This window comes from Pseudonaja textilis, chromosome 2 (assembly GCF_049901715.1).
Source record: "Pseudonaja textilis isolate UNSWEBS1 chromosome 2, rPseTex1.2, whole genome shotgun sequence".
Taxonomy (NCBI): Eukaryota; Metazoa; Chordata; class Lepidosauria; order Squamata; family Elapidae; genus Pseudonaja; species Pseudonaja textilis.
Window position 1 is genome coordinate 158,324,648 of NC_141991.1, and position 27,889 is coordinate 158,352,536.

Sequence of the window (27,889 nt, forward strand, 5' to 3'; positions counted from 1 at the left end):
TCCCTTCCTTCCACGAGTGGGCAGTGGGAGAAGAAGAAAGCGAGCAGCCCCGGGAGTTCCCATCCTCCCTTTTGAAGCATCTCTGCTGCCGCTTCCTTCTCCTGGACAGCAGAGTTGATGGTGGCGGTGCTTCGAAAGGGAGGCCGGGAACTCTCAGGACAGCTCACTTCATCTGGCGATGGTGGTGGTACTGGGTGGAGGCATTCCAAAACACACACACACAAGCGGACAGCGGGAGAAGAAGAAAGTGAGCAGCCCCGGGAGTTCCCGTCCTCCCTTTTGAAGTACCTCTATTGCCGCTTCTCCTGGGCAGCAGAGGCGGTAGTGGTGGAGCTCTGAAAGGGAGGGCAGGAACTCCTGGGACTGCTCGCTTCATCCAGCGGCAGTGGCACTGGGCAGGGCCGAGTCGGCAGCTACTGGAAGCAAGCAGTCTGGCTGCCACCATCGCTGCATCACCCTGAGGCTTGGCAAAGGCCCCAGGTCGGTGAGGGGAGGCCCTGGGTTGGTGAGAGGAGGCATGACAAGTTCCGGGTTGGTGAGGGGAGACCTCAGGTTGGCGAGGGGAGGTGCGGCAAAGCCTGGGGGCGGCGGCGGAGGGGAGGTCCAGGGAGGGCTGGTCCTTCCAAGTGGTGGGAGGGAAGGAGCAAAACAAAAGGCAAGTGGTGGTGGTGGGGAAAGGCAACCAGGTCTTGCACTCACCCAGGGAGATAATCAGATCAGGCAGGGCTGCAGCAAAAGGCTGCCTTGGCAAGCAGGCTGCAGGCATGATGTAGCGCATGTGCGATAGGGACTGACTGGGCATGTAGCAGAGAAGCGGGTGGAGAGGGGTGGGGCCAGCCAGAGGCTCAATTTACCGGTTCTCAGAACTAACAGGAACCGTAACAACCGGTTCTATAGAACTGATCCGAACCGATAGAATCCCACCCCTGTCTGTAACCCTTAGCTGGGCAAAACACAGGGGTGGGATCCGACCGGTGTAACTACCAGTTTGGTGATTTAAGATTTGCCTGCCAGTTCGGTGATTTACAATTTACTGCACATGCGTGTGAATCATCGTCAGTTTGCTGCCTGGACAGCTGAGCAGCGCGGGTGCGCAGCAGTTGAAAAGGCACTTTTTTACTGCTTTTTCAACCACAGCTGTGCTGCGCAAAGCACCTGAGGTTGAAAAAGTAGGAAATAAAGGTCAGGTAAGGGCCCAGGTGGGCAGGCGAGTGGGTGGGTGGGCCAAAACAGCAGCAAACATAGAACTGGTTCTATGTCTGCTGCTCTTCAGAGCTACCGGTTCTACAGAGCCAGACAGAACCAGTAGAATCCCACCCCTGGTAAAACAGTACATCATAGCAGGGGTGGGATTCAAATTTTTAACTACCGATTCTGTGGGCGTGGCTTAGGTGGTGGGCATGGCTTGGTGGTCATGTGACTGTGTGGACATGGCTTGGTGGTCATGTTATTGGCTGGGTGTGGTCAACTCAATATTACTCACATCGAGGCACACATCTTTTCGCCTGGCCTCTCGTGACTGTGGGGATGCTGCAACAGTCGTAAGTGTGAAAAATGGTCATAAGTCACTTTTTTCAGTGCCATTGTAACTTTGAATGGTCACTCCATACAAGCAAAGTGCCAGCAAAGGAGGGGAAAAAAACTCCGAAGACGTTCCTGAGACAGGAAGTCTAGTCCTGCCAAGAATGTAATAAAGGTTAACGAAGAGGCAGTTTCTGTAAGCAACACCAGAATGTTTCCTTCCTGCCTTCCTTACAGGATTAGGCCAGTAATTTCTTCTAACAACCGAACTGCTTAGAATGTTAACAACCGGTTCTAGAGAATAGGTGTGAACTGGTAGAATCCCACCCCTGCATCATAGGGAAACAGAGTTTAAACGATGATATCTCAAAAGAGTTAACTTACAAAAAGCATCCAAAATCTGGGATCTGCAACTTCTGTGGAATAGAAATTTGGCAAATTTGTGATTCCTTCATTGCTGCCAATGTTGTCACATCATTACCCAGAAGTTCAGTAGATTGGCCTGCCCTAGTCCTTCAGCTCCTGCTCTTTTTAATCCACTGGAGATCAAATAGACTGGTCTTGTCCTAGCTCTCCAGAGGGCTCTAGGGATTGTAGACCAGGAGTGTCAAACTCGATTTCATTGAGGGCCGCACCAGGGTTGTGTTTGACCTTGGGGTGGGTGGGGTGGGGGGGCATGGTAAGCTTGATGTCACTCATGTGGGGGAGCACGTGTGGTGGCCAAGTACTAAGGCAGGGCTTCCCTCACTCACTCTCATTATAATCTTCCTTCCTTCCCTCCTCTTCTTTCTCCTCTCTTTCTGCTTTCTTTTTACTTCCTTGCTCACTTCGCTTCTTTTCCTTTCCCTTTCCTCTTTCCCTTTCTCCTTTCCTGTCCCTTTCTTGCATGCTCAAAGGTAAAAGGGGAAATATTTCTCCTTTTGTTTTTAGTTTGTTTTGCAGCCCTCTGTCAGCAAAAATGGAGCTCAAGGGGGGCTTTGTGTGGCCCCCACGGGCCCAGTTTTGGATACAACAGCCTCCTGCAGCCCTCTCCCAGCAAAAAGGAGCTCAGAGGGACCACCCTGAGCTCTGTTTTTGCTGGCAGAGGGCTGCAAGAAGCCGTCATGGCCAAAAATGGAACCCAGGAGGGCCGTGCTGGGGGCCAGTCCTTTGCTGTTTCCAGGGAGGCCCCATGGGCCAGATCTAAGCCTAAGTTTGACCCCCCTGCTGTAGACCAATCCTAACTTTGGCTGTCAAAAGGCAGTCAAGGCAGCAGGAAATCAAAAGTTGCTCCTGCTCCCACTGCCTTTTTGGCCTTGGTCAGACTGTTTCTCAGTTTAAGTAAGGGAATAGTTCTGAAACAATGACCCAATGGGTCACAGGTTTTCTAATCCCTTTTGGAAGTAGGGATATTGACTCTCCTCAATCACCTGGTACTTCTTCCACGTTTTCTCAAAGCAAAAACAAAAAGATTTGACTATATTATCTTTCTCAGTCCCCCTAGATAAAATTAATCTCCTCAGGAGATTTAAACTTTTTTAAAGTCAGTAATAATCTCTGACCATGTTTCCAATAGAGTTGACCTAGAATATTGCCCCTTCAGTCAGACAAATCACATCTCTTCTTTCTAACTGAGCCAGAAGAGGAATTTAATAGTTCTCCCTCCCCACTTCTCTTTTTTACATCATGTATGTGTGAATTTGGCTTACATCCAATTTGTAAGGAAGAGACTAATGGATTGGTGATTTTGCTCTTGAAAAGGATCTCCCACTAGGAGAGTTGTAAGAGGATCACCACCAATCTCTAATGCCCAGTATGGATTAAAAAGTATTTCCCTTGATTTTTGAACACTGTGCTATCACATTAGAAAATCAGAGTGAGGGAGAAATGCAGACAACAAAGACTACACAGAAGGCAGCTCAGTTGGATTCTTCCTCTCATAGGGCCATTGGTAGCAACTGCTATCTGTGAAGATGCCATAACATTCATTTGTTTTTAAGTAGTATTTATTGTATTCTGATGTATAATTGTTTGTACAAGCAGTCCCTGCCTGTAAGCTGTTTGGGGAGGATTGTTGCAAACCACAATAGCAGAAATAATAATGGGGAGTTGCTTACTGTCCAACCCCCATGACACTTTTTGCTACAGATTGTATACAGGAATGGGGAAGAGGGGGTCTCTTCAATTTTGTTTCTCCTTTTTCTAACTCTAATTTGTTTTTGTTATGTCTGGGCGGTGGTTCCCAAGGAGAGACAAGACTCGAAATAGTGACAACAGCTCTTTATTAGGAAACCAGATACTGAGACGAGACTCCCAGCCAAGGCAGCTCCTTTTATAGAGCTGGCTGCGGCTAGGCAGCCTATGACATGCATTTGAGCTTGCCGCGCTTGGTTTTACCCAATCGCGGCAGCCGAATAAGAACCAATCAGAACGCTTAGTTTTATCTAATCACGGCCCAGCTTTTCCGGACCAATAGGAATGCAGGCCTACAAGCCTGCTAGTATGGAACAGTTTTTATATATTTTATCTTAAGTTTGTGTTTTAGCAAAAAATGTACATATTGTTCTGAGATACATTACAGACTAGTACTCTTTCAATCAGAAGACACTTAAGAAATATAGGAACGACAGTCTTTCAAATGACAAGAGTACTAGACATACAGAATAATATTTTAATATGTTGGTTGTATTTCTTGCACATAAACAGTCCAGCTTTACTGCAATTTTAACTTCATATTTTCATTAAAGTGAAAACCATATATAATACATATAAAATTGAAAATCTTGCATGCCTCTAAAAGAGTAAACAAATAAACAGGAAATAAATAATCTCATAGTTAAACAACCACTAGACATTTTATATAACAAAAATGAGGGAGACTACAGATAATAGTTAAAGTATGCCATCATTTCCATTACAGGTTCAAATATCAATTATTATTTTAAGATGAAAGCCTGCCAGGCTAGCTTTCAAGCTAAAAATGCATTTAGTTTTATATTTTCTGGACATAAATGCTTACTACAGCTAATGTTAATGAGGATTTAAAATGAAATGATAAAAAATGTGGTTGGATATTTAGAAAGCTTTTCAACAAAAATAGACATTAAGTATTTCAGAAATAAATTGTGGATAATCTCTGGGAACATTGGGGTCATATGTGAAATTTAGGAACGTTTTGTTGAATGATGCTGCTTCTTTATAAGAAAGATATTCTGTCAGGAATTATGACATACTTATATAAAGGAAAGGCCAACTCAAAGCTGACATAAATATATTTGTTCCAATAGAGATTATAATATTGCACATATACATTTAAAGGGAAGCAAGATTAAGTAGGCAATGTTAGCTACCAAGAAGAGGATTATATACTAATTTGCAGCTGGAAGTAAATGTGAGTATCACACTCAGAAGTGATTGGCTTGTTTGTTTTAAAGAAGGAACAAGACCAGAGGGCAGAATAGAGGATGAGAATCTCATAAAAGGAATGATTAAATTTTGAAGTACTTTTTCAGCCCTGGAGCCATTTTCCTTGGTGTTTCCAGGGCTGCCACAGCAGTAGCTGGGTGAGCTGTGGAAACAGGATGGGGAGAGGTAGAGAAAGTGAGGGCTTTGTAACCAAAATAAAATTCTTTCCTCTGTGAACCAAGGATGTTCCCACCAGGTGTGAAGAGGTGGGCTGTGAGTCCAGATGAATTTTGGATTATGGCCTGATTGGGCTATGTGATGGTCTGATGAAGCAGGAAGAGAGAAAATGTTTTTTTTTTTTACTAGAGGGAAACCCGAGGGACTTTAGATTCGGGTTTCCCCAGGTGTGCCAATGTGACATGCCTAATAAATCTGTACTTTGAGGAATATGCTTGCCTAGGAGTTTTTATTCTGTTGGGGAAGTTACTTGGAATGCTGACATACGTCTTATGATTATGTGTGGTGTACTGTCTAAATTAATGGACTATTAAATAAGGAATCCTGTTTTAATTCTAGCGTCTGCCATTAACTCAGTAGGTTAGAGCTCTGTCAGTCAATTTCAGGCCCCTCATCTACAACTCACCTTACATGGGTGGGCAAGGACTATGGAGCGAACATATGTGAAGCATCTGTGACATCTACAAAGGTCTAAATTAAAAGTGGGACTAAGTTCAAACAAGGAAAAAAGGAAAAAGCAAAGCACGGAGTTGTAAGGATTCCAGTAAAAAAAAATCCACTTCTAAATATTTTCTAGTCACATTTGAAGTTAATGTAATACATACTTCCATGACCAGTTTCTAATCCCTGGAAAATTTAGGACAAGAGAAAATATGTGCTTTAGGGTGGCAAGTCAATAGAAAAAAAGAAAGAAAAGGCACCAGATAAAAGGAAATGAGAAACTATAAAGGGACCACAGATGAAACATGTCTAAATCAAGGTCATAACAACTTGAGGTTCTTGTACAATAAATACTGAGTTTAGTTTAAAATCATTTCCGAAGATCTGAATAAAGTTCTGTGGTTTGTAACTCACTCTTTTGTTCATTTTTACACTACCATAGCTGTGAAGCATGAAAACAGATTGCAAATACCTTAACAACCTCAAACAGTAACAGACTTTCATAAATAGCAAGCAAGATTAAAGCAAAACCCATCCAGCAAGAATGTTCAAACCTTACCTTTGAGTCATAATCTTATAAGCATCTGGCAGATAACAGCGGATATTCTCCATCTGAGCAGGATCTGAGTCACAGATTTTATCATCTGTCCTGCCATAGTTGGCACTTTCAATCATGATAACATCTGTTCCTGGGCAACGGAGCTCTATTGGGTAGCTTTCACAAGAGAGTTCCCTCCGGACCACTGCCATAGGAACAGGAGCACGACTAAAAGCTGTGGAAATAAGAGAGATGCTTAGAAGATACCAAAGCATCTTAAACAAAAATATTCCCCATAGTTTATAGAAGTGTCAAATCAAATGATTTGCAAAGTAACTTGGGTCATTCTATGTAGCCTTTCAAACCTATCACATGAACCTAAGCACATGAAGAGTGTCTTCCACTCACCCATGAATAACTGGAGAAACTTATTTATGTAACAGGCAAGAATTTAGAAGCACGGTAGGACTGTGCAGTGCTTCAATGTACATAGGAATTCAAATACAGCAAATGACATTATTCTAGTAATCTTATGTACTCCAAAGCAACTTTTCAGAACTGAATCCGAAGCACTGCAAATCCCTAACTTAAAGATGGTTCTTTTGTTGTTTATCACAACTAAGCCCACAACCCTTTGTTTTTCAAAATATTAATAAAAAATATTCTCCTCAGTCCCCATCATTCATCCCCTTTTGATAGCTATTATTTATTTATATATTATTTATGTTTTCCTTTTGTTGCTGTCTTCCTCACAAGATTCCAATTTTTTTGACAGTTACAATTTTTGGAAAAGTGGCTTTTTTTGCATCCAAAATGAAGACAATATAATATAATACATGTTAATTAATGTTCGCTTCATTTAGAAACTTGATGGATCAAGTCAAATGATCACCAGTCCAATATTCTGTTTCTCAAATAGCTGGTGAGATGCTTGCAAAAAACTGAGATGACGAGGGCAATTAAACTCCCTCTGCATTACTGAACAGCTCACATTATAAGGTGTTTCGATAATATAAAGTTAACTTAACACTGATATTGAACACATATTGTACTTCTGTATCCATACTGAATCTTAATTTTTTCTTATTATTATGAATGGGCTAGGAGAGTAACAAAAATCAAATAAGATAAATCCCCTAAAGACTAGATCCCCTAATAAAACCAGGGATAACCTAAGAATATTCCCCCCCAGAGCAGGGTTCTAAAAAACATGAAAATACTTGCAGATGAGGGAGACTTATAAGGAAAGTGTCTATTTTTAGGATCAGTGGTGCTTGAAACAGACAATTTGTTGCAGAGAATTGATATTGGACTTATAAACCTCATGAAAATAGAACTCTTCATCAGTTTTGACATTTCCACCTCAGTAGCCCTTGCCTGATTATGATGATCAATGATCCACATGCAAACATATAAAATCATAGTAATTGGAGATACAATGTTTGATAGCATGTTCCAAGAACAGCAATACAGAATTTAGCTCCACTACTAATAATGGTAGCACTGGAACCTGAAACCAGGAATTTTATTTAATCAAAGTTTGTTTTTCTACAATACTGTTACAGGTAGGGAATTCCATATGTGCCTGCCAGGACTGCTTTTAGATTAAGAGTAGGCAGTGACCTAGGCTGCTTAGGGAGCACTAACTCACACACCCCTTCAAAATCATTCTAAATGCAAGTGTTCAGACTGATGGGCACCATCAATCACCAAGCTCTATGGGCATCATATATTCTTAAGCTGGCACGGTGCCCTTAGAAATTGCAGTACAGCAGTACATGGACAATTGCTTTGATATCTTCTCAACCACAAGGGCAAACCTGTTCAGATAAAAGGGATTGGCATATCTATTCAGTACAAGTGTTGAATATAATGTATTAATCCTTCCTCAGCCCAGGGAATGTGAGAGATGTTTAATATTTGGCCAGCAACCAAGGTGTCCTTGACATCCAGCTCTACTGTCTGGGGCATCTTAACGACCTCTATAACATCTATCCATTATGAGAGTACATGCCTGGTTTTTTTCATAATTCAGAGTAAGAAGCCTATAACACGCTTACTCAGACGTTATAGCACCCCTCCAGGTAACAAAATAGCCCTCCATGAATAATAAGGCTAATAGACCATTAGAGAATAATTAATCTTCATGCTCCAGGCCTTCAGCTCTATTATATGCATCCCCACCTCAAGTCTAAGAGTGGCAAGGGATACATCTCTAGGGGCAGCAAGAATGGCTCTTAAAAATGTGGTTTGTAGCACTTTCATGGCATTCTTCATTGCATAGATTCCCATCTGAGTAATGAATAATATCAGAAGTAGTGTTTTGGCTTTATAGGGTTTAAGAATAGGATAGGATAGGATAGGATAGGATAGGATAGGATAGGATAGGATAGATACTTTATTGGCTAAGTGGGATTGGACACACAAGGAATTTGTCTTGGTGTAAATACTCTCAGTATACATAAAGAAAAGGTACATTCGTTAAGCACCGGGGAATTGGTTAGAATCTCCTCCACGTTTGCAAAGAGAGGTGGGGGTGGGGAATCAGAAAGCTGCTCCTTAAGGAAACATTGCCTAATTCTTAGCAGATGGTCTCGTGAGTATGAAATCCACAGTGAATTCCAGATAATAATAAGGAATAAAGAAATCATTAGAGAGCATTTCACTGAAGCAGCCGTTGTCGGCGCCATCTTGGCAACAGGAACTAATTCTCTACCCTTGGAGAAAAAAATAATTGCTCAATAATGGCATTTGATATTTTCCTTAGGATGAGTCTCTACATTATTGTAAACTAAGACTAAATCAAACAATTTTTGTCCTCTGTCCCAAAATTGTATCCTTGGGTGTCATAGTGTCCTAGGATTTTTTCAACCCATCACAGAAGGGAGTATGCTGCAGAAAACGAGCTTCAGAAAGTGCCTATATCTTGAACAATATCATTAGCTTCCAATAAACAGCAGAGATAAAATGGTGAATGGCTGTAGCCTTGCTTACAAGTTGCCCGGAAACCAAACAAAGTAAAACAAAATCAAGTCAATAGAGACCAATATGGAAGGTATTTGGGCAAGTGAGGAGGGGGCTCAATAATATATTTTGGGGTAAAAAAAAACATATTGTGATTCACCAAGCCCATAAGACAGCTAATTTGCATGCCATAATGTAGTAGTAGTAGTAGTAGTAGTAGTAGTAGTAGTAGTAATAGTAATAACAACAATGAAGGTGCAAATCAGAGCTATAAATCCATTCACCTTAACTTTGGACATTCTGGTAGGAAAACAGGCGAGAGAACTGAAAAGGTATTTTTTCCAAGAAATCTCAAAAGTGAGATGGTTTATAAACAAGCTAGAAAATCTCACAAATATTATCTATGTTAGGTTTGTGCAGAATGTAACAAAGAAAATATATGTTTGTTCTGTTTTTATATATTTGTATTGTTTCTTGTTTTTAAATATTTTAACTGCCCAGAATCACTGGGAGTATAGTATATTTATTTATTTACCTTCTAACTATTAAAATTGGAACAATCTAGCTAGAAAAATGTACAATCATTGAAAATTTAAAGGAAAATCTTAATCTTATCTGTGTGATCGTAGAACAAGATGAAATACTTCTAGAATCCATATAGAGAAAAATCTGCATTTTTCTCTACCATTTCTTAGTCAACGTGATGAAAAAGAATGTACTTTTAACGTATCTTTCAAAAGAGAAGAGACTTTTAGTAAAATTTTGATGACTGATGAAATGAACTGTGATGGTCTCAAAATAGCATAATTACAAAGTAGCCAAGTGTGTATGAATATCTTCAATTTCAATGTGTATAATCATCTCTGCAGTGTTCTACAGTGCTTTCCACACTTTAATGATGACCAAAAGGACAACATGTTTATTTATTAATTTACTTAAAAAAATATGTCTGGCTATATTATATAAAGTAACACAAACTAGCTAATAGATATTAGGTACACTGAAATACACAAGATTAAAAAATCTCTTGGACACCATTGATTGAAAGCAATGAAAGGAGGGACTATCCAAATATCAGGGGAAGGTGTTTCATTGGGAGTCTAGGTAGCCAGGAAACTTCAACATGGGGAAGACCAGTAAACTAAATCAAGAATGCTAGCCAGTAGAAACCTACTATTCTACCTTGAATAATAAAGAAAGGGAAGGAAAGGAAAGGGAAATGAAAGGAAAATTAATTTTCTCACCTGAGCTTTAAAAATGAAATGAATAAACAGAACATTTAAGGCAGATTTACTGATATTACAATCAAGCATCTGGCATACAGGTTATTTTTTCCTAGTTAAATTAGAACTGAAATGTTAGAAATGTTCAGCCTCTTTATGCAACATTATTGACTTAGCATCAAGAGTATAACCATATATTTACGAGTTGGAAACATGAACAAATTAATTTTGATTCTGTTTCAGTTCCAGAGCTGACTCTATTTGGCAGAGCCTACCATGTTCCATGACGAGCACGGCAGTGAGCTTTGGAAGCTAGGCCATGAGGTTTGGGACAAACATGAGGGAATCCTGAGACAACAATTTCCCTCATGGAGCTGTAACCTGATGGCTTTCAAGTCATTGTATTCATCTTGCCCTTCCAAACCATGTAATATATCTCACTTCCCTCTTCATTCTCCTCCTTGTGTTAAGAGATCCTTAGCAGTTGTCAGAAAAAAAGTGGCAAAATGAAGCATTACATCAAAATCAGTACTTTGGCTTGATTCCGCAGCTCTGTTTGTCAGCCAGCTGTTCTGGCAATCTGGATTATGCTTTGGGGCATCCAATGGCCATCTGTGTTTTGTGACAACTATTCAGGGGTGGGTATTTAAAATGGTAAGTTTTATCAATGTTTGTTCCAGTTTTACTTCTTTGGTTTAAACATCAGCTGTTAGTAATTTCAGATGTATAAAATCAACACTGCTTTTATACACTCAAACAGATTCAAAATCAATGACACCACTATCTAACAAGGGAGGCATAAGGAAGCACAAATTAAAGAACTGTTAATATAACTTCATAAAGAAAACCAAACAGAAAAACCCTTCACTGCTTATTTGCTTTCTTGTGCTTTTGAAAGCAAGCTTTGGACTGAATGCATAAAATATAATTATGCAGTTATGCAAGTTGAATAAAAAAATATAGTCTTGAATGATACTAAAATTACAATTGCAAGGATAATAATATAAGCAGTAGCTAAGACCCCCACAACTACTCTAGGTGGGCATGTGGTCTTGTTAGTGCAAATAAATACATAAATAAATCTGTCTGTAATACTCTTTGTGCATTCTACATCACATTCAACCTTGAAAATGAAATTTAATTGAAAAGGAATATGATGTACAATATAATGTGTGATTGGAGTTGGAGAAACTTAAAGAAAGCTATGATCTGATAATTCAGTTCCATAGACCAACACCATTTTTAAAGAAACTGGATTCTTAATATTCCATACTAAATGACCCTAAGCTTTATTATTGTGATGCATTCCATCACCTGGAGAGAGTCTCCACCACTAATACATAGCTGATTTTAAGATATGTCTAAGAGGTTTCCTGTCACTATTCCCTATCTACTCTTGGCTAGGCCATGTCATCTCAAACATAGCAAATAGGATTGAGATAATATACCATGAGAACTTCTCAGGATTCACTGAAAACTGTTGGTTTGCCAATGAAGAGATGAACTTTAGGACCAAAATAAGAAATCATACACATAAAAAAGGAAACATACACATTATATTGCTTAAGAACTGCCCTGTCTGGCAACCATTCTACATTGTGATGGTGCCGAGTAGGTAACTTTTACGACCATTACAGCATTCCTGCAGTAACATAATTGAGATTTGGGTGCTTCACTCCTAGGTTTCCAACAAGCTGAGTCAACAGAGAAACATGCAGTGAAATTTCAAGTTGCAGTCTCATGGCCCCTTTAATAACCGCAGTGATTCATTCAATGACAGCAGGGTCATGTGATGTCTTACTAACTGAATCACTGTACTTCAAAATTATACTTTATTGTATAATTTCAGATACTTATACTTGTCTAGGATTGGAACAAATTTGTTATAGAGAGATATAAAATCTGTTTTGCTGTTTGTTGTGTAGGACAAAGCAGTGTTTCTTCTTGCGGTCTTGTGTCTGGTATTTTTAAAATGAAAAATAACTACATTTTAAAAAGGGAAATAGAATATGATTTTTTGGGCTGGGCATGTAGTCAGAATGTTTAAGCCCTTCCTTCCCCTTCCAACCTTTGGGGAGACAGTATATTGGAATACTACATGACCATACAATTCACAAGCAGTTAGCCTGAGTCACTTAAGAAAAGAAAAGAACAGAAAGAAAAGAAAAGAAAAAGAAAAGGACTTCATTTCTACTAGGTTCATCCATCATAGACTTACTAAGACTTACTAAGATCAAAAATCGACTTCTCTCTCAGGCAAATTAATAATTTCTAACCGGCAATTTCAAAAGAATGTTGCTTTCTTGTGTTGAAGATCTGTTCACTAACAAAAAAACTCCCCAGGTCCCCTTCTATCGTCTTATTTTGTTACATTAGTAATACAGTAATTTAAAATAGTAAATTGCAAAATACAGTAATTTGGGTTGTATAACATAGCTGATGGCTACTAAACTTCTGATGCGGCTGCTCAATTTAAGGAGCTGACTAGGAACAAGGGATCCCCAGGTTCTGGCCCTTCCTTAGCCATCACCTTAGACCAGTCACCATCTTTCAGTCCTAGGCTGCAAAGTCAACAAACATCTATCTACAATACTGAATCAATGTGGAAAATTGTCTTTAACCTTTAATGAAGATAATATTAGTATTCAGAATATAATGATAATGATGGAAGAAAGACCAGCTTGAATGTAGCTTGTATTGATTACAAGAAAGCATTCAATTCCCTGCCATGTTTTTGAATAATCAAAATAACAGGAATCAGTAGAAACATCAGAAGCTTTGTGCAAAGATCAATGGCACAATGGAAGACACAGTTGCTGGTCAAGGGTGGTGACAGGCTGAGCGAGGCTAATATCAAGAAAGAAATTGTTCAAGGAGACTCAGTATCACCACTACTGTTTGTCATTGCAACAATTCTTCTGTAAACAATATGGAATGAGTCAGGCCATGGCTATCAAACAACAAAAACATCTGCTAGGCTATCCCACCTTTTTTACACGGACAATCTGAAGCTGTAGATGCTACATCAGATGGTGACAGGGTATTATAGAATATTTTTATAATGATATATATTATGATATAATATTCTGTAATGTTCTATTATAGAGTATTATAGATAGAATTGTATTCTATATATGGGAAAATACTATCTGATGTAGAATTGCTGCTCAAAATTATGTGGACAAAGATTGCACAGACAACATTAGCATGACAAAATAATAACAACAATACATTGGAATATCTATAAGAAATACTATTTGACTGCAAGCAAAAACTGGAGAGACTAACAATAGAAAACAAAGGAGCTAACGTACTCTCGGACTTTAGAATTCAGTAGACAAGTCCATGCCACATATCACTCTAGACTGAACAATTGTTGATAAGAAAGACAAAATAGCATGGATAGTGGATATGGCAGAAACTGGAGACAGCAGAAGAGACGAGAAAGAGTAATAATAATAGGTGCATTGAGTGTAATCCCAAAACATCGATTGGGCAGAATCAGGATTGCAAGATCACATTCAATCAATTGTAAAAGGCAGCTTTATTTAGAACAGCTTACATCCTGTGATAATACCTTTAACACCATCAAATAACATCTACCTTCTATCCCAGATACTTGTGAAGGATTCAATAAATGGAAAAAATGCTAAATCTATCTAGCTATGTAACCAACCATAATTATGACAATAATACAACATACTGTACACACAAACCCCATCTGAAATTATAGTGTACAGACCTGTAACTAAATTAATTAACAACTAACTTATTATATAATATATCTCTGTATGAGAGGTTGTTGGTGCTCTCTTAGCTTGATTATTTTCTTGCAGACATTTCATTACCCAAACCAGATAACATCCTCAGTTTAAGGAAGGAGGGGGTTTGCTCTCAGTCTATATTCTAGTGGCTTGACCTTTCATGTTGGTGGGGGTAGTTTTAGAGTTTCATTGGTTGGACTATTTATTATTGGTTTGTTTGGCAGTTCCTTGAATGGGATAATGTTTACTTCATTGTTAGTCTGATATTAAGCTTGGACTTAATCTATGCTCATCTGGGTGCTGATTGCTGGTGAGGAGTTGTTTTGGTCTTTTTGTTCTCTTTTTGGCTTGTTGATTGTCTCTTTTGCATAGTATGTAGATATTGTTTATGTCTATTTGTTTATTGATAGCTAATTTGTCAGAGTGCAAAGCTTCTAGAAATTCCCTAGTGTTTTTGGACTTGGCTTGGTCTAGGTCTAGGATAGTCACAATTTCTCAATTAAAACTATGGTTAAGTCTGTCCACATGTTGTGAAAATAAAGAGCTTTCATCATTTCTTCTGACTGCTAGTTGCTGTTCATGGATGCGTTCTGCCAGACTTTTGCCTGTTTGTCTACGTAGTGTTTGTTGCAGTCATTACACTGTATGACATACAGTGTAATGACTGCATACAGTGTATGTTGTAGATGATTCTTGTTTTTCCTTCTGAGGCTACTAGATCTTTTGGTTTACTTACAATGTTTTGAAGGGCTTTAGTTGTCTTGTGTGCTATCCTGTTTCCATGTGATTGTAGTAATCTATTGGTGATTTCTGATATGTTCTTCTGCATGGCAATGTTATTATTTTTAGGGCTTGTGTTGGTTGTGCTGTATTGGGTTGGGTGGTCAGATACTTTTTGATAAAGTTGCATGGATATCCATTTTGTTGGAATACATTGTATAGATGCTATTTCCTTTTTTGTTGTTCAAGGTTGCTGCAGTGAATTTGTGCTCATCTTGAATAAAGTTCTTACAGAGTTTCTCTTGTGGGAGGTTGCTTTGAGAGTGGAGCACTTGGTTTGTGTGGGTGTGTTTGTTTTACACTTGTGTTTCTGGTTTGCCATTGTGGTCTCTGCTGATCAAGATCTCTAGGAAAAGTAGTGAATTATTGTTTACTTCTTCTCTGGTAAATTGGATTCCTTTGAATATGTTATTGATGATTCTGTGGGTGTTCTCTTATTGGTCCTTTTTTTTATTACAGTGAAGATATTGCCCACATATCTGTTCCATATTTTGGGTTGTATTTGTGGAAGTGATGTTACCTAGCTTGGGTACTGAAATATCTGCAAGAAAACAATATCGAAGAGCATCAAGGACTCCTCATTTCAACCCTGAACTACTATTGGTATCTTCACATTCTTAGGAGCTTGTTGATTTATATATCAGTGGTTAATCAATAGACAGTGGTTGGACTAATTTTTAGCATTTTCAAATATTTTCAGAAAAGAAAATGCTTCAGATGAGAGCAAGTTAGGAAATGGCACAATGACAGTTCTTGTGAAATGCATACATTCGTACATGTAAACTGCATTATTTGTAATATGATTACTGATTAACACATTTAGTTTATAAAACATTAAACATGAATCATATCAAAAGCAAGTGTTGAGAAAAACATTATATTATTTGATCAAATGAGATACCTTCTACCAACCAATGTAAGATAAGGTTTCTTAATAGCAGCTGCTAGTGAGAATTTTCATGTATTCAATTAAACCTTCAGTTTAGAAAATAATCTAACCAATTAGAAAAATTGTGAGCTACTGTATAATACTAGAAGAGTTCAAGATATACCTTAGTGTATTTTTGTCACAATAAATAATGTGTCACAATGAGGAAATTGGGTCTTTATTTTTGATGTCCTGGGTAGCTCGAACCTGGATTACTGTTTTATATATGACTTCTCCAACTTCAGTATAATGGAGTGCAGCCAGAAAGTAGTTTTGCTCAGGTCACTAAGTTCAACCTGAAACTAACTACATAAAATACAACATAAATCATCTTTACTCTAAATATTCAGGAAGGGTGTGCTCTATTTCATATACATGTAATGATTTAAATTACACTCCAGAATTTTCTCCAATTTGCTTCTCTGATGCTTTCTACTGACTCTTTTTAATAGTTGTCATGTTTCATTTTATTTCCTTCTGTTATAAGGAAAAAATTACATGTAGAAATCTAAAATCAGTTCTAAAAACTGATATACTATAAAAACTATAGAATATTTTTTGGTTTTACCTATATCCTTGATTGCATTATATTCTAAATAAACTGAGAAGTTGTAAAAGAAATGTGCAAAAAAATAATTCTGTTCTTAACATTGGCTTAATATCTGCAGGATAATGACCATAATGACTTCCACAGCAAAGCTCAATATTAATTCCACTATTATCAATTAAATGAAACAAAATCCATTATTGGATATTCTCCCACTGTACTTGCACACATGACATAAACAATGCAAAGTTAAGGAATCATATATTCATTTATATTGCTTTGGACAGTTACAGATGATATTTAGTCATGAAATATAACACTGGGAAATAAGATATATTAAAAAGGCTAGTATTAAAGCATTGGACTGGAAGTCTATGAAATACAGTACACATTTCTTTATCCATGTCTATAGAATGAGGTATAAAGCAAGGCCCTTTTCAGTGATCTGTGTAAAGAGCACACAAATATAAATATAAGGGCAGCAAGTTGCTAAGTAACTGGGTTACTCTTGGTAATTTGGATGATTAGCAAGACTTTATAGTCTTGATGACTATATAAAAAGGTCAGTACAATTATGCAGTACTATAGTTTGGCCCATATAAAACACATTGTAGGGTTTAAATGAGTTTTCCAATGCCGAAATTATTCATGCCACAAACATTTATATTTAATACACTACCAGAAGATGATAACGCTTTTTTGCCACAGAAGTCAACTAGGTTTCTAAGTAAATAGAGAAGATTTCTTATTTACTAAGAAAATAGTGACTCTAGGGGCATCTCCAAACTGTTTTTCTCTTTAGAAATGTAATCAGTCGTACAATAAATTCTCCAATTCCATCTTTCAAAAGGATATCATAATTTAACCATAATTTGTTCATTCATTAAATGTAACGGCACTAGTCACTACATCAGAATTTTCAGTTTTCTCCTGATTCAGGTGTTACCAGAAAAAGAGAACTAAATTCCAACAGCAAACTGAAGAAACTTTACCTCCAAACATCTTTGACTGCTACTAGTATCTTCATGCATTCGTGGCAATGCAATGTATTTATACATTGAATAAAAATAAAATAAAAGGAAAAAACAGCCACGGAAAACAGTCAAGAATTCCCAATCATTCCATAGCATTTGGAACGATTTTTCAGCCAAATAGGATGATTAACATGCTTAATATACACTATCATAAAGTAAAAATTAAAACAAATCTATTAATACATGACTGAAAGTACAGTTTAACTTATCCTGCTTCTGCAGAAGTTCATACCAATAGCCAGTCTAAAACAAAAGTACCCAGCATTCCTACACCCTCACACATAGATTTCATCCAGGAGGAATATGAAATCATGTGTGCGCCTAGCTGCATGTGTTGATTAAAAATTGAACAACCTCAGAATAAACAACAGGTCTAGTACAATCCAACAGCAACCCAAATATTCCTCCAGGGAATTCAGCCTGGAGGAATGTTAAGACTGGATTAGTACTTCAACATGACCCCAGTAAACCAAATGCAGCAGCAACCAGTTGAAAGAAGCAGACCAGGAAAATAATCATGGGTGAAAGGACCCCAACTGATCTATTATTAAAAGGCAACCTTTTAGTTAGAGGGTCATCTTCTTTGTCACTGTGACTTCCTTAGGAGGACATTTAGCAACCAGCATTGGTCAGATTAGCACCTTTAACATATTCTCAAATTCCTTTCCGTTCACTGCCACATATGTAAAAAACAACACATTTCTCAATCACAGGACCAAATAAAAGCAGCAGCAAAGCTTATCTCTTCTCTGCGTACATAACAGAAAACCAAGACAGCAAATACCCAAAATAAAAAAAATCTTTGGCATCAAATTAGTCTTTGATATAAAATGAGACTGACTATAAATCCCAGAGTTCCCATAAAGATATTTACATATGAATTACCTTATTAGCTCTTTTATTTTTATAAAAATGGGACAATAAAAATAGCCCTTGTTATCATATTTCCTTGAAAGAAAAGAATCCTTTATTACTGTTTATTTTTCAATATTATTTAACCTGTTCATATTGTACTTGGAAAAAATAAGTATTTAATTTATTAATATTTCATAAGGCTATTAGATGTAACTTACATCATATGCTAAAAATATGAATCTATTCAGTCTTCTGGAAACCTGTCTGGTCTTTGAAAAGAATGGTATGGTTTTTATGCTACAGAGTATACTTTCTCATCCTTGTAGATCAAAAGAACTTTCTCTCTCCTTTTTTTAAAAAGTCCCTATCAAATAGGAAACATTTCATTTCAAAAATGTTGTCAGAAACTCTCTCTTCCAATAATTGGAATTAAAAAAAAAACCTAGTGACACATTTTCTTATTCCTGTAGAAGATATTCTTCTTACGTGTGTGTGGGAGAAGATAGTGAGAGAGCAAGGGAGAGAGAGAGAGAGAGGGAGGGAGGGAGGGAGAGAGAGTTTCTTAATTGATTTAAGGTCTATGTCTATTTCTATACAACAGGGGTGTCAAACTGAATGCCCGCAGGCTGGATCTGGCCTGCGGGGTGCTTAAATCTGGCCCACGGGGCTGGCCTGGAAATATGAAAGGAATGGCCTGTGGTGCCTCTGATAGCCAAAATGGGCCCCAGGGGGCCCCATGTGGGCCCCTGCAGCCCATTTTTGGCCTTCTCTACTGCCCAAAAATGGGTTATGTGAAGGTCCCATGAAGCCCCTGCATGGCCTGTTTTCTACCTCCCCAGCCTTCAACAGCACTCTGCCAGCCAAAAACAGGCTGTGCGGAGGCCTCACGGGGCCTCTGCACGCACCGTTTTGCCCAGCTAAGTGCTGCAAGAGGCCATCTAGGCCAAAAACAGGTCACGGGGGCACGCATGGTCATCCCACATCCCTTTTTTGGCCAGCAGAGTGCTGCAGAAGGCATCTATCCCATCCCCCCCCCTGCCCCCCTGCCGGCCTTTGGAGATTTACAATGCTGATCTGGCCCTCAAAGAAATCTAATTTGACACCCCTGCTATAGAAGCTATTTGTTACTTGCACATTAAATCTCAAAGAAATAAACCACATGTGTTCAAATTCATAGTAGAGAAATGCAAATTTGATTTAATAAATGTAACAGAACTCTGGTAGGAAGATTCCCATAATTGGAATATAGCAATTATTTCAAAGGAACAAAAGGAATGGATACATGGGAGTTATACTAATGCATGTCTGCTTGGAGATGGGAATAGGCATTGGGGGTTAAATGTCAACCTGCAAGTGATATTATGCAAGTACTACTACCTACAGTATATACTTATGTCAGACATTATCATAAATATACAACTGCACTGTTTCTGTGTGTCCCACATAGACCATTAAATAGTATGAATTCTTTAGATATTATCTGAGCACAGAACATTAATTAATATGCATTCCCATTGATAGTATTGTTTCACTCAGTGTTCAATGTTTATCTAAACTATAATATTGAATTCAGACCTGTTTTGCTAGAAACAAGTGTGCAGTGTTTCTATGGTGATAATTTTTAATATGCCTTTTGCCAATGAAAATATCTGTGATAAAATGAACACAGTTTTTTTAAAGGAAGAAGGTAGAAAAAGAAACCAAAATACACACTTGGTATAGGAGGCCAAACTCGGGTACATTCATTAGTTGCAGCTGCACCTTTCTTCCTGTCTAATATGGGATAGGAGGGGTGTACGTTTTTAGGAGTTCTACATAGAATGGAGTAGAAACCTCCCCCACTTTCATATTTCCGAGATCTATTCTTCAAATGCTACAGCTGTTTTCTCTAAAATGAAGAGCTACTTAAAATATACTATACATTTAAAGATTCTGCACCCAGAACAAACTCCCGTTTTTCCTTTTGAAATCCTGTGCCTTCCTCCAGTGCTAAATTCCTAAACCAGTTAGGGACATGGCTTTAAAAATTAATGTGTGTTATTATGAACAGAGAAGCAAAATTAATGGGCTGTGAAAATAACCTTGGGAAACAGGAGGAGGAAGAACTACAGCCTAGACAATGGTCAGACAAAAAATACCTCATCCTGCAAAAAGGAACAGGGCTGTGGAAAGGACCTCAAAAGAGAAACAACCCTCTCCCCCAGTTTTTGGGGAAGGGAAAGGAGGACATCTTTGAGGCAATATTTTGTGACTGTAACCTCATAATAAGGGTAGAATAAGTATTCATCGTTTTGGTTTCTTGTTTGGATTGCCTCAAAGAGCTCTCACATAAAGTCATTCCCTCACATGTTTGAATCTTATATTTAATCAGATTGAGCAAATATAGATTTTGACATTAGTTCCAGTAGAAGATAACATCTGTAGCTCAAGGTTGAACTATGGAGTTTTTGGTGCTCTGAAAGCTTGGTTGTTTGCTTGCAGATATTTCATTACCTACTAGGGACATCATCAATTCCAGTACTGATAATCAGTATTAATTTTCTGTTACCATTCCACAAGTACATATACATATTTTCTTCCTATAGCAGTCCTTTTATTGTTTATGTAATTGTAAATTGGAAGAAATCACATCCCAAGAAGTTCAAGACAGAAAAGAGTAAAAGTTAAAGGAAAGTTTACATCTGAATCTGTCAGCCCAATCTAAAACTGTCAATACTGATACTGGGCATTGATCATCAGAGCCTGGAAAATCAAGTTCTGAAAAATCGATCAGCATCAAGAAAACTTTTTTATCAGATGAACTCAAAAAAAGAAAGAATATAGCAGCTGTGTTTTGTCTTTGTTTTCAATTTTTTTTTGTCCTAAAAGGAAGAAATATTTCTTCTACATAAAAATAAATGCCAGGTAAGGAAGAAACCTGAATCCAAAAATGCTGGATTGGAGATAGAACAATAAGCAAATAAAAAACTGACTCTAAGGCTATGAGATATTTAATTTTGAGTATGTATATTGAAAAATCATCTGAGTTGTACTGATTTCTTTATTTGCATTTGTTTTCCTATTTCTCTCTGTTCTTGTTCTCTCTCTCTCTCTCTCTATATATATATATATATAATCTTGTCTGGAAAGCAGTCAGTTGAGACAAATCTCTTCAAGTTAGTTTTGCCATTTTTCTTTTTGTTTTCATTTCTCCCTTTGACTTTCACTCACATTAATTGCCTAATCTTGTTATCCATAATAAAAGGCTTGAATTTATTTACTGAATCAACCCATTCATTCTGTTACTTTGACCGCCAGGAGGCACAGTGTGACTGGTTTCATCCTTATTTGGAATACTCTTCATCTCCATTAAGCTAAGCACCTCGGAAAAGTCAAGGGACATTTACTACTCAACTGCTTGAAAAGTAAACCAAACCAGAGAAGGATTGGTTCTGGAAGGGAATGGATGGTAGCAGCAGAACAAGCAGGAGAGAGGGAAGATTCAATTATATGATTGTGGCTGAAGGATCTACAGCAGGGGTCCTCAAACTTGGCAACTTTAAGACTTTTGGACTTCAACTCCCATATTCTGGGAGTTGAAGTCCACAAGTCTTAACGCTGCCAAGTTTGGAGACCTCTGATCTACAGAATCCACCTGAATGTCATCATTTCCTTGTGCATTTTTGTGCAAGCACACAAGCACACAACCACAATAAAAAAGAAAAACCATAAAAAGTAGCTTCAGAATCGATCCTAAAAAAACAGATTAGTTTAAATTTTGATTGCTACCATAAAAACAGGTCAGTTTTATTTCAAGGATAAAAAAAGGTAAAGGAGTCCCTGCATATTTTACTCTGCTAGTCATCGCTGCCAACTATATGGGGCAGTGCTCATCTGTTTCTGTAAGCCATTGAGCCACTCTGTCCAAAGACATTTCTGTTATTTTCTCATCAACACTGTATCAACTATTTATCTATTCACATTTATTTCAAGACACCAAAAATACAGAACATAGAATTTAAGGGTATTTAAATTCAACATGATTTCCCTTTAATCATGCTGAATTTAAATATATGTAGAAGAGATAATATTCATGCAAATGAACAGCACCAAGAAATCCAAAATATTGTGTGTGTGTGTGTGTGTCAGTGAGATGGCTAATAATAGGACTTGAATGTTTTGCAGATCATTTAAAAGACAGGATCAAAACACAAAGATATGGGAATTCATCATTTTAAAGTATCCTGGTCAGTTTTCATGGTTTTACTGTAACAGCTTACTTTAAAGATGCAGTTGCTTTAATGAGTCAACTTGGAAAAAAATTAAAACAGATCATACTTGTTTCCCCTTTAAAATGACCAAGTAATTTCCTGAAAAGGGGAAAACATTCTACAAGTTCCTCATTTTAGGGCTAACACATTTTTCAGAGAAGACAAGTAAAATGCAGGAATTAAAGTCAATGAAAACTGACTAATACACATTACAAAGCCCAAAGGCCACACATAGTGCACTCTACCCATGTTCAAATGATGTTCACTTATCCGTTCTAAAGTGATGGTTGAAATATACTGATACTGACACAGTGAATTAACTAACATTGTTGCTTTAGGCCATCCAGTTTAGATGTTCTTTTCCCCTGAAGAAACTGTGACTTGATTGGAATAACATGATCTGACTGAGTCAACCATTCCCTTAGGCCTATCCATTGATAACATTTAATTGCAAGGGAGCAAAGTCCTCCCAGGCATCACAATGGAAGCCGCCAAATCTTGACTTTTGGGGTGGCAGCAAATGAAGAAAAATAATAGAAATCCAGCAACTTCTGGCAACTGGATTGGGATTAGCAGCATTGTGGATGAAGTTGGTTGGTAGCATATATACCCCTTTTTTGGCTCCTTTTCAATCTGCATTCAGTGGATACCAAGTGAAAAAGTGATAGAGCACCTAGCAGTTCTGCCTTGTCTGGAGCTTTCCTTTAGAAGTAGGGAAACAAATGTTAACACTTTATTAAACAGCTCAGCCCTATTTGTATCATTAACCAAGGAGATTTAATTTAGCTCTAATCAGCTACCTGGGATTAATTTACAGGTTATAGGTAATATCCTTGACTCAGCCAGGTGGAAATCCTCTTGACCTAATTGTGTATATCATATGAACAGGCTTGTTTGCAGAGAACCAGCTGTCAGCAATGGCCAAGGTATGAAAGATACAACTTATTCCAACTTTCATTCCAACATAGTATAACTCCTTTGTTGCCTTTCTTTATATTTCTTCCAGTTTGATCAAATTAAGTCCCCCTCCCCAAACCTGGATACAGTATCAGTCCAAGCCTTAACATATGTCATGTGCAAGCCCAGAGATAAGATAGCAAGATCCAGTTGAGTCCAATCCTTTATTTGCTTACATCCAATGTCCAGAATCTTGCCAAACTAAAGCTATAACTGTCTTGCCCACCAAATATATCCTGAGAGATTCTAGCTTGTGGCTACCCTGAACCTCTTCTCCCCTTCCTCATCCAGCTACAGACTGTGCAGTTTCTTAATCTGGACCTCTTTCTGGGAAGGTTCTGTGTTGCCAAAGTCTCCCCCATTGTTCCTGCAGGTGCACATTCCATCACAACATAATGGTCCTAGTGTTGTTGTATAAGATCTGTTGAGATAAGGAAAAAGTCTCCCTTCTGACACCAGTAGTCACACAAGGTGGACCATATCTCAGGAAAATGCCCAAAATTTTCCAGGAGCAGAACAAAGATGGAAGACAGGGCATAGGGTAAAAATATTTTAGGTTACCTGCTAATTAAGTTATATGTCATGCCAGAGTCTATTAGAGTTTGCAACCATATTTCTGCCTGAGTTTGAAGAGTAACATAAATGCCTAAATATTTGACTATAGTTCCACATATCTAGAATACATTTGATTTCTGAGTGCCCCTTAAAGTTAAGACTCATTTTTGAGTGACACTTTTTCTGACAATCCCGATATGGAACATTTAGGGTACCTCATTGCAAAAAAACCTCCACAAATATTTTAAGTCCTCCATTGATAACCAAACAATCTGCATCAGCAGTGGGATCCTATCTGTTCCACTATCGGTTCGATGATTGAGTACACGTGCACCTAATATCATGTGCAGCTTTCCCCATACCAGCTGAGACCTGTAGTGCCAATCAGCTGAGAGGACAAAGAAGAGAAAAGCACAGGGGCAGGTGGGAGGGCCGATCCTGCATTTCTGTTCTTTCTCCTCTCAGCTGATTGTCAGGATTTGTTTCCTCCTCTCAGCTGATCGTGGGAGGCTTTTTTTTTTTTTACTATGGTTCAGCTGAACCGGTCTGAACCGGTCGCATACCACCACTGGTCTGCATTAAATCAAGTGTGGGTACCAATGGATGACTTAAGAAACTGGCAGAATAGAAAGAGGAAGGAAAGAAACCACTATTCCCTTTTGTTCTTCCCTCTTCCTACATCCTTACATAAGAGATATCAGAAGTTGAGGATATCTGCTGAATGGGTTTCTTCATTATTACATCTGACAGTTCCTGTTCAAGCTAGTAAATGAAGCCTCTTTCTCATGCCAGGCAACATCCTAAACTAACAGCTGAAAGTCAGTAATATTGCACTGTGTGCTTACTTTATTGGAAGTGAAGGATTTCACAGTTGGTGGTCACTTACTTGACTAGATCATTAATATTAATCCTCAGGCAACAAGATAGTTATTCAGTAATGAAGGTTTGCGGCTGCTGCAGCTGCTCTAGCAATGACTGCCAGACTTTGGGCCAAAATTGTTATGGGACTTTATGATAGTGATCAGTTTTGTTCTACCTAGTACTTACCTAGTTAATTTTGGAGTAAACTGATCTATCTGTATCACAAATTGATTCAAGGCACGGGCTCTTTTGTAACACTGAGAACATAGGTAGTAAAGTTTTGCTTTCAGACTTCATGCAAGCATGGTAATAAATCTGGTCTTTCCAGGCACCATGAAACTCACAGATGTGGCACAATCAGATTTACTGCAGATAAAGTACAAACCTTATACACACAAAATATCCAAACACAGAAACCCCAGTACATATGTTTTCTCCAAGGTTTAAATTTTACACGTTTCCCTCCTACCTTTCAATGCAATGGTCACTTTTCCATTATCATGGCCTTGAAGGCCAGAGATATTTTCTCAAAAATTATATAACAGTTCCTCCTAGCTTGCTGATTTCTGGCTCACTATTTTTAACATTTGTAACTCTTATCAAGGAAGACAAGGATAAAATAAGATCTAATTAAATCTACATTTGCTGTAGTTTTAAATACATTCTAAATTCATAAATAATTAAGTTCTAAATTGATCTATTATTGCCTCCATTTTGGCCTTGCCTCCATTTTACTAGTGAGTACAATTGATATATTCCCAATGGTAATCAGTTTCCCTGGGAAATAAGGCAAGACTTAAGCACAACAGAAGCACAGTAGATGTTCAGTAGAAAAAAATTATTCAAAGATAAGTATTCTGCTTATTTCAAAAGGAATATCCATCTCCTCAAAGAGTGGGATTGACAGCCTTGGGAACTCCTTGATTTAATCTGCTCTGATCACAATTAACATTGCATAAACATCAGTTGTTCCTCCAGCTCTTTTTTAGTAGAAATAAAAAATCCTCCATAATGTTTCAGAAAAGAACACTTGCTGTTATCAAGCAATATAGTATATCTAGATCAGATTAACAGAATAACAGGTTAGAAAGATACGCTTAACAAAATTAAAGAAAATTATCTGAAAAAGTTTCCTCCCTTTATTTTTAAGAAATACATTTTTATTTCCCCCATTATTTTTAAGAAAATGGTAACAAACTCTTTTCCACTAATTGCAAATTGGAAGGTGCTGGAAATTTTCGGTCCCAGGAAACACTTCATATGATTAAAACCAACATTATTTTATGTACTTACCATGGACTGTGGATACCAAGAGAATTGTGAAGAACAGCAGCAACTGTGATGACCACATGACTGTGGCCCAAAATATAAGGTTACTTCAACAGTGGAAGTTTTCAGAAGAAAAATATAAAGATTTGTCTCTGATGGTAATCCTCTCAGGGATATTCACTTTAATCACAATTCAGTGAAGCAGGCGTAGGACAGAATAAACTAGCTCTAAAACCAACACCTTCGACAAATGTCCAAAACTCAAAACCTAGAAATAAAAATAAAAGTTACAATTAATTTAAAAAGTAAATTGTTGCTATTCAGCTCAACATAACCACTGAAACATTTGACATAAAACTGTATCAAAAAGTAAATGGCACATTTGGACATTTTGTCATTATTTTGTTTTGATAATCAAAACAAGAAACATGACAAGGTCAAACAGTATTGTGTTGCTTTCATCATATATATCAGGGGTGTCAAACTGGATTTCTTTGAGCGCCATATCAGCACTGTAGCTGTCTTCCATGGGCTGGCTGGGGATGGGATGGACAGCAGAAGGTACGGATGCGTCCTGCAGCACTCTGTCAGTCCAAATGGGGCATGGAAGACCTGTACATATCCCCCCTGCACCCCATTTTTGTCCTGGAGGGCCTCCTGCAGCACTCTGTCAGCCAAAACAGGACATGCCAGATCTGGCCCATGGGCCTTGAGTTTGACACCCTTGATATATATGAATACACTTTATGTTCCAGAGAATCTTGACATGATGGGTTGAAATACATGCGATTTGTTTGAATTACCATAGCTCTTTGGCTGAAAGAGATTTGAGAACAGCCAGAAATGAGAGACAATAAGTAGTTGGGAATAGGGTGAGGGAGTAATTAATTTAGGTATATGTAAATCACTTCCTGAAGTGATTATATTAATATCTTGAGATAAGTTCAGATTCTTAGCAACTATCAGTATATTATCCTAATGAAATAAGCCTTAGGGGGAATTTTTAAACAGTCAGTTCAAAACTCTATCAGTATGGACCAATATTAAATGTCAATTCTTAAACAGTCATCAGATTGAAGCAGTACTTTTGTTTCTATCTTCTTTATTCTGCATCTCTTTATTTCACTGTCTCTCAGACAGCTGTTATAATCAATCAAATAAGTACAAATTTATTTTAGGTTCTTTTTTTATTCAACTATTATGGCATATGCCATTATAAATCCAGGCAGAGGTTATTGGCAGCAGGAAGATTTCATCAGAAAGATCAAGTGAGCATTGAGATGTTCCATCCCTTATGTACAGTGCATTCAGAAAGTATTCAGACCCCCTTCACTTCTGTCAATTTTGTTATGCTGCTGCCTGATTCTGCAATTGTTGAAATTCATTTTTACCTCATTTCTCTCTCTACACTCAGTACCCCATAATAACAAAGTGAAACAAGAAATGTGTGTAAATTCATTAAAAAGAAAAAAATGAAATATCACTTTGTCATAAGTATTCAGACTCTTTTCAATAACACCTGAAATTTAGCTCAGGTGCCTCCCATTTCTCTTGACAGTGCTGTCACGCTTCTATACCTTGACTGGAGTCCACCTGCAGTAAATTAAATTGATTGGACATAATTTGGAAAGGCACACACCACTCTATAGAAGGCCTCATAGCTGGCAGTGCATCTGTAGCAGAACAAAAGGTCAAAGGAATTGCATGCAGGTCAAAGGAAGGTCAAAGGAATTGCATGCAGAATTCACAGATGGGATTATTGCAAGGCACAGATCTGGGGA

General features: G+C 37.8%; 1 protein-coding gene across 26 annotated transcripts in view; it reads right to left on the minus strand.

Moving 5' to 3' along the window:
• The window catches only part of ADGRL3 (adhesion G protein-coupled receptor L3), a 568,292-nt gene that overhangs the window by 329,704 nt on the left and 210,699 nt on the right, over positions 1 to 27,889 (minus strand). For all 26 annotated transcript variants that reach the window (XM_087926212.1, XM_087926209.1, XM_087926207.1 and 23 more), the window contains 2 exons: positions 26,133 to 26,376; positions 6,143 to 6,356 (listed from right to left, as the gene is read on the minus strand). In XM_087926212.1, the coding sequence (XP_087782338.1) occupies positions 6,143 to 6,356; positions 26,133 to 26,190 (272 nt within the window). In that variant the 5' untranslated portion in view covers positions 26,191 to 26,376. The remainder of the gene's footprint in view (positions 1 to 6,142; positions 6,357 to 26,132; positions 26,377 to 27,889) is intronic.